The 6,887-nt window shown below is 34.0% G+C and overlaps 1 protein-coding gene across 1 annotated transcript; it reads left to right on the forward strand.

Moving 5' to 3' along the window:
- Positions 1-2,198: 2,198 nt before the first annotated feature.
- LOC126978493 (actinia tenebrosa protease inhibitors-like) lies at positions 2,199-6,623 on the forward strand. Its single transcript, XM_050827326.1, has 5 exons — positions 2,199-2,405; positions 3,008-3,101; positions 4,309-4,418; positions 5,153-5,246; positions 6,450-6,623. The coding sequence occupies exons 1-5, from the start codon at positions 2,321-2,323 to the stop codon at positions 6,574-6,576; spliced, it is 510 nt and encodes a 169-aa protein (XP_050683283.1). The 5' UTR covers positions 2,199-2,320; the 3' UTR covers positions 6,577-6,623.
- The last annotated feature ends 264 nt before the right edge of the window (positions 6,624-6,887 follow it).

Below are 6,887 nucleotides of genomic sequence, written 5' to 3' on the forward strand. Positions count from 1 at the left end.
ATATAAACATCCATGACTCGGAAACAAACATTCATATTCATCATATAAATGATTGCACCTACCGGGTTCGAACCCGGGATCTCTAGCTTAGTAGTCAGGGTCACTAACCATTCGGCTATATGAGTCGTTAATACGCTTAGAAACAAAATAATCCCTACTAATATAATAAATGTGAATGTAAGTTTATTTGTTACGCTTTCACGCCTATACCACTGAACCAATTTTGATGAAGTTTATTACAGAGGTAGACAAGAGCTTGGGAAAGGACATAGGCTATCTTTTATCGCGAATAAAAAGCTTGGCGGGGTTGAAATAGGGGGTGGAAATTTGTATGAAAGTTCGTCATTATCGAAGATAGCACCATGAAACATTATAATATTTGTTCTTGCGTTTTTAAAATGTAGACCTGTGTGGGGTGAAAAAGGGGGAAAAAGTTCGAGAGTTTGTAGCTTATAAAAATGTATTAACCATAGCAGTTTGTAGTGTATTATTTGCAAAGTGAGTATATTAAAAAATAAAAAATGCTTCCCAAACTAACTGTTGCACGCGCACGAAGTCGCGGGTAGAAGTTAGTACTATTATAAATTTAATTTATATGAATGCCAATATCAATAATATGAAGCTTATTATATCTTTGCTTATATTATGTAAAAGTAACGGTTAAATTAACAGCTGCTTACTTAATGCATAATATGTTTGTTTGTCCTCTTTTACCACATATGAAGAAGAATAAATGGAATTGGAAGTTCCCCGCACAAAAATAAACCAGGTATTTCGCGTGGGAAGTTGCGGGCGTCATATTACTAAATCGTTTTAACGTTATTGATAATATTGAATATCTGTTGAAGACTGTATGTATCCTAAATAAATAAAAAAAAATACTTTTTAACAGATATCAAACCCGTAAATAAGGAAACTTTAAATTTGCGTGGTTTCTATATTTATGCCTAATCTATAATTTTTGGGCCATTTTTCATATATGTTTATATTAACATTTAGTATTATTATGTTAAAACTGCGAATTTAAAATAACACAGTGAAACTGTGAGTATTAAATATTTTTAAATAAAATATTTAGTTAAATTTTTCTTATTTATATAAATTATAATATAGTTAAAAGTATGAATGTTGCACAGACTATATGTATCTTATGTATCGCTATTTTATGTTTATTTGGTGTCTACTAAGTTAATATTGTTATTGTTTGACAGTGACATACGAAACATTAGCTTTTTAAACCTCAATATTATTTTATTAAGCCGCATATAAATTTAAAACGATTATTAAGGAAACAATATGATATTTACAACTATATTGAGGCTTAGTAATCCATTTCGATTTAGAATGCCTATAATAATGCATGGACATACCACGACGTGTCCAGCAAATTCGAAGTCAAAATGTCCGGTTAATACTGGATCATGCGATTCTGCAGGATCGAAAACAGACGTAAAAGCATCTAGTGGTCTTAAGAGAGCTTTAGCACCAGGGCAGGTACGTCTGGCTATTTTTCCGGATGAATGGTTTACATTTTTTTATCCCTACACGGGGGTAAGTGGACCATATGTATTTGGTATAGGTATAGTAAACTACCTTATTAGTAAAGAGATTTACGTAATGGAGCACGAATATTATACCGGATTATCCATATTTGTAATTTGTTATTTTGCAACTACCAGGCTCGGCCCGAGTGCAGCGGCGGCCCTGGATAGCGAAATCGATGCAATCGCTAATGAACTAGAACAAAGCCGCAAAGATGAACTAAATAATTTAGAGGCAATTATTAATGAAGCAAAGTTAGCACAAGAACAAGCAAAAGGGCAGAAGCTTTTGATGGACGCTAAAAAGGAAAATGTGGCTATGCAGCTCGAAGCGGATTATCGGGAACGATTGGTGAAGGTATACAGCGCAGTCAAGGGTAGACTGGAATACCAAGTGAAGAGACAAAGAGTTTTAAATAGAATTCATCAAAAGTGGATGCTACAGTGGATTCTAGAAAATGTTCAAAAAGCTATAACACCAGAATTCGAAAAAAAAGCACTTGAAAGAGCAATCGCTGATTTGGCAACAATTTCAGCGAGATCTTAAGGTTTATACCGATGGCCCGCACGATTGCTTTTGTGCATATCGAATCTAAGATAATAAATAAATTCTGTTATCTCTGTTTACGTTCAAGCAAAATTAAAAAATGCTCTACAGATACTCGTGTATGCATGTAATTGATTACAATATTTCAATCATAGTGTTTCAAGGTTTCATCTAAGGAAGTATGATTTTAATTGACGATGGCTTGTGAACAATATTAAAGATTGTCAATAATATGTTACTTTTGTTGTATTGTACAATATCTTTGTTTACCTTTGTTACATCTGTTATACTCAATACAACAGAAACAAATTCACAAGGTAATGTTTCAATTTTCTTGGGTCACATGTTAATTATAGTAAAAATAAACCTTTGAAATTAGTAGTAATAATTAAACATAAAATAATTATTTTATTTATTTAAATCAACGTCATGTTCATCGATACGATCCCAGTGGGAGGCTCCTTTGCACAGGATGCCTGCTAGATTATGGGTAGCGCAACGGCGCCTTTTTCTGCTGTGAAGCAGTAATGTGTAAACATTATTGTGATTCGGTGTGAAGGGCGCCGTAGCTAGTGAAATAACTTGGCAAATGAGACTTAACATCTTACGTGACGGTGACGTGGGTGACGAGCGCAATTATAGTAGTGCCGCTCAGAATTTTAGGGTATTTCAAGGATTCTGAGCGGCACTACATTGTAATGGGCAGGGTGTATCAATTACCATCAGCTGAACGTCCTGCTCGTCTCGTCCATTATTATCATAAAAAAAATATGTTCATCTATGTCAGTACCGACTTGTGTCAAACCATTCGAACATGTCTCACTAAAGTTTTATTTTTAAAAAATTTAAATATTAATTTTGTCATTTTAGTTACTTAAGTATAAGATAACAAAAATAAATTATCAACTTTGATTCATAGGTGGGATAGTTAAATTGCAATTGGATCGCATTATAGAATGTCACCTACAACCAAATGGATACAATTGTGACAATAAAGGAAAGTTTACTCCAGTGTGAGTGCTATATTAGTTCAATAATTATATCAGCTTTAAGCGTAGCTTTATAAATAAATAGAGGAATCAAAAAAGCGTTGCCAGCCTTTTATAGAGGTGTACGCGCTTTTTTTGAAGGTACCCAATGTCGGTTTGCCCTGGAAACACGGCACCAGAAAACTCCAAGAGGGAGTGCCATATTTGTGTGAGTGAGCATATTTCATCCGTGAAACGTCAATATAATTACATACATGCTATATACAAGCCTCTTTTTATTTTTATATTTTTAGTACAGCCTTTAGCTCGCTTCGCTTCCTCGTTAGCAAAGCCTTCCAAATTTGTTAATTAGACACAGGTGTTTTTAAATGGTTTTATGAACCAGTTGAAACAATACAACCAACGCTTGTTAAAGATATTTTACCCCAAGCTCACTACTTGTAACATGTCAGAGATATTACATCCAAATCAGTTGAACAAATCATTGTTGTGGTACATATTGAGTTAAAAATTGTTATTCAAATATTTTTCAGGTACAGCTTGATAATTTACAGTTATTATTATTACATTCCTTTAGAATTCTTTTTGATGTCATTTCTAATATATTAGATACTACTAACGCTTCGGAAACAAATGGCGCTCTGAGAGAGAAGAAGCGGCGCTCTCACTCTCTCAGCATTCTTATTTTGCGCTGTTTTATATAAAAATATACAATATTATACTGTCATAGCTATTGCTATAAAATGATCATAATCTAGTCGCAGGCTGTCCGATCACTTGGATTAGCTGTGGAGTTTTTGCGACAGATCCGTTTTTTAATAAAACATTTAAATTTATTTATAGATAATGCCTGAACAGTGGCTGGGACTTTATTATAAAAGTGTATACATTTACCCATAAAGCTAGTATGTATCTTATGAAGCCTACTAGAATTAGTTACAAGCAATCCCTCATTTTGTAGTGTTATATATATAATATAATTATATAATATAATTATAATATAATTATATAGGATTCATTTGCTAGGACAACATATTAAAATTTGTAGAAGTCTATCCTGTTAGAATAGACAGTTTGTGACAGACTAACTAGGAAGAGAATATATTACCTTTGAGTTTGTAATCATCGTAATCGTGAACACCCACATATATTTAATGACAAAAAGCATAGAACACCCAGGTATACAGTGATAAAATCATGATAAATAGATGATAAGATTTGATTTTCTTAGATTCTACTATGACGTGCTTTTGGAGGATTGTAAAACAAAATACGTTGGAGATTGTGCCCATCAATATAACAGTTTCAGCAGCCTGCGGGCGTGTCAATCTAACTGCCGAGGTAAATGACCATTATACACCATTCATACTAATCACTAATATATACCCGGGGAGTGATCCGACTTCCACCATTGCACAACATGTCACTAACCTGGATATCATCTCTACCATCTGCCCTCTGGAATTGTGGCGTTCCTCTACAGTGCGATTTTCAAGGCACTACTAAAAAGATCTACAGTAAAATAACATTTATTACTTTTACAGTATGTTAGTTTAATATATAAATATAAAACGGTTTAAAAATAAAAGCTTATTAAAAGTGGTCTCCACTGGCTGTAATACAGTCCTTTGAACGTTGTGGCCAGTTATCAATAGAAGCACGAACTCTTTCCATGGGAAATGTCTTCACTGCCAATCGAACGGTTTGTTTTAGGGACTCCAAACTATCATGGCGTTTAGAGCAAGCTGTACTCTCTAAAACTGACCATAAATCATTAAGGTCGGGAATAGACGACGGCCAGTCTTCAGCTCTGATGAAGTCCGAAACGTACGTTTTGAACCAAGACTGCGTACACCGATGTTTATGACCCGGCGACGAGTCTTGTTAGAAGGACCATTCTTGGTTTTCAAACATTGTGTTGTAAAGGGGCTTTGCTACCTTCTCAAGAGTGGTATCTTGATACACTTGTGCCGATATTTTGATTATTTTTTCACAAAAGTATGGCTCTATGTTGAATCTGGGCGAGTAGGGTATATAACTTAAGTTGTAAGTAATTCATAATATGTACGCTATAGATGCCTCACGTAAGGAGATGAAAGGGAACCTAACTGCCAGCGTGTTTTGCCGATTGCAGCCAGATTTTGGACAGTGTAACGGTTATCATCCAATGTAAGTACATGTATTACTTTGCTAGCAACAAATCACCATACAAAACTAATAGCGAACATGTTTCTTTTTATTTAAAAATATTATTTACGAATTGTATTATTTACTATGTAGTATGATACAGTGAGAACTTGGTATATTCTATGGCATCTATCACAAAGTAAGCTCCGAACAGCTAACTTACTTTAATCCTGCCGCAAAATTTCAGAAATGTCCGTTTTGAAAATGTTTATTATCATCCAGATGTATGGCGGCCATTCCCAATCATAAGTCGTTCCACGTAGGAATCAACTGTGGAATTTCTTCCGCAGTGTATCTAGATTGAAACTCCATGACTACATTCATCAATAGAGTAGCTTCAAAGGTCGGCAACAATCTTACGATTCCTCTCAGGTCTGGTGTCAGTGCAGCAGAGGCGCCGATAGTTGCTTACACCTGGTTACCCACACACTCATCAAATTTATCATTAATCAAAAAACAGTATCAAATTCAATTTAAAAAAAAAACTTTAGTCACTGTAAAACTTTATAAGTTATCTAGTGTAAGGATGAAGTACAAAAGTTACAATAACATTAACAATATATTTTGAAATATTAGTCCATCCCTACTATCTTAACCATTCAAATAATCTTTCGCATTATAATAGGCCTTAGATGTTAATTTATTTTTACGATACATTCATATATTTCTTGATTGGTAACATTTTAATATCATTTGGGAGTTTATTATAAAATATAACACAAACTTTAAAAGATTTAGCAATCTTACGTCTAACCTACTAGATGGAATTGCGAGTTTGTTTGTTTCGAGTATTGACATTATGTACATCACTATTCTTTTTAAATTGGTTTATATGTTTATGAGCGTACAGGAGGTTCTCGTATATGTACTGGCTCTCAATGAATCTCTTGAACACATTTTTTAGACTGCTCGAATTGCCCTTTTCTGCAGCACGAATATGATGTCTTATATAATTATTATTTTTTTCGCAAATTCTGCAGAGCTTAGTCTATTTCATGAGATTTTTATATGTGCGCCCCATTGTAGCTTATAGTCTAATGTAATGCCTAGGAATGTTGTCGTTTCTACTACATCGGTAAGAAATAACATTGTTAAGGAGTATTTTAGAACTGAGTGAGGGGCCTCTTTGTCACTACAATATTTATGCTTAACTGCTAATAAACACCATTATTTTTAATTTCACAGGTTTTACTTTGATTTAACTCTTCGTACATGCAGAGGATTTTCATACAGTGGATGTGGAGGGAATATAAACAGATTTCCGACTCATCAAGATTGCGTAACAACTTGCCTCTCTAAAATCGAATATTAAATTGATTCTCTGTTACAAATTAAGCAATAAAAAATAAAGAGTTACTTGATAAATGTTATTTTTCTGACATCGAGTGATGAGTGTAGATTACACCACTGACCAGTATCAATACCACTGGACAGGCGGTTCCATATGTTTTACAGCAAATTTTTTGTGCCAATTTGAAGCGTCACTCGCGAGCGTCCAAAAAAGTAATTTTGACGTATAATACCAATGGCTGCGAGAGAAGCGTACAATACTCTGAAGGATTTTTGCATTTTAAATAAATTTCGGTCGTTTTCCGTGTTATTTATTCTTCAGGAATCAACGTA

This window comes from Leptidea sinapis, chromosome Z (genome assembly GCF_905404315.1).
Source record: "Leptidea sinapis chromosome Z, ilLepSina1.1, whole genome shotgun sequence".
NCBI lineage: Eukaryota > Metazoa > Arthropoda > Insecta > Lepidoptera > Pieridae > Leptidea > Leptidea sinapis.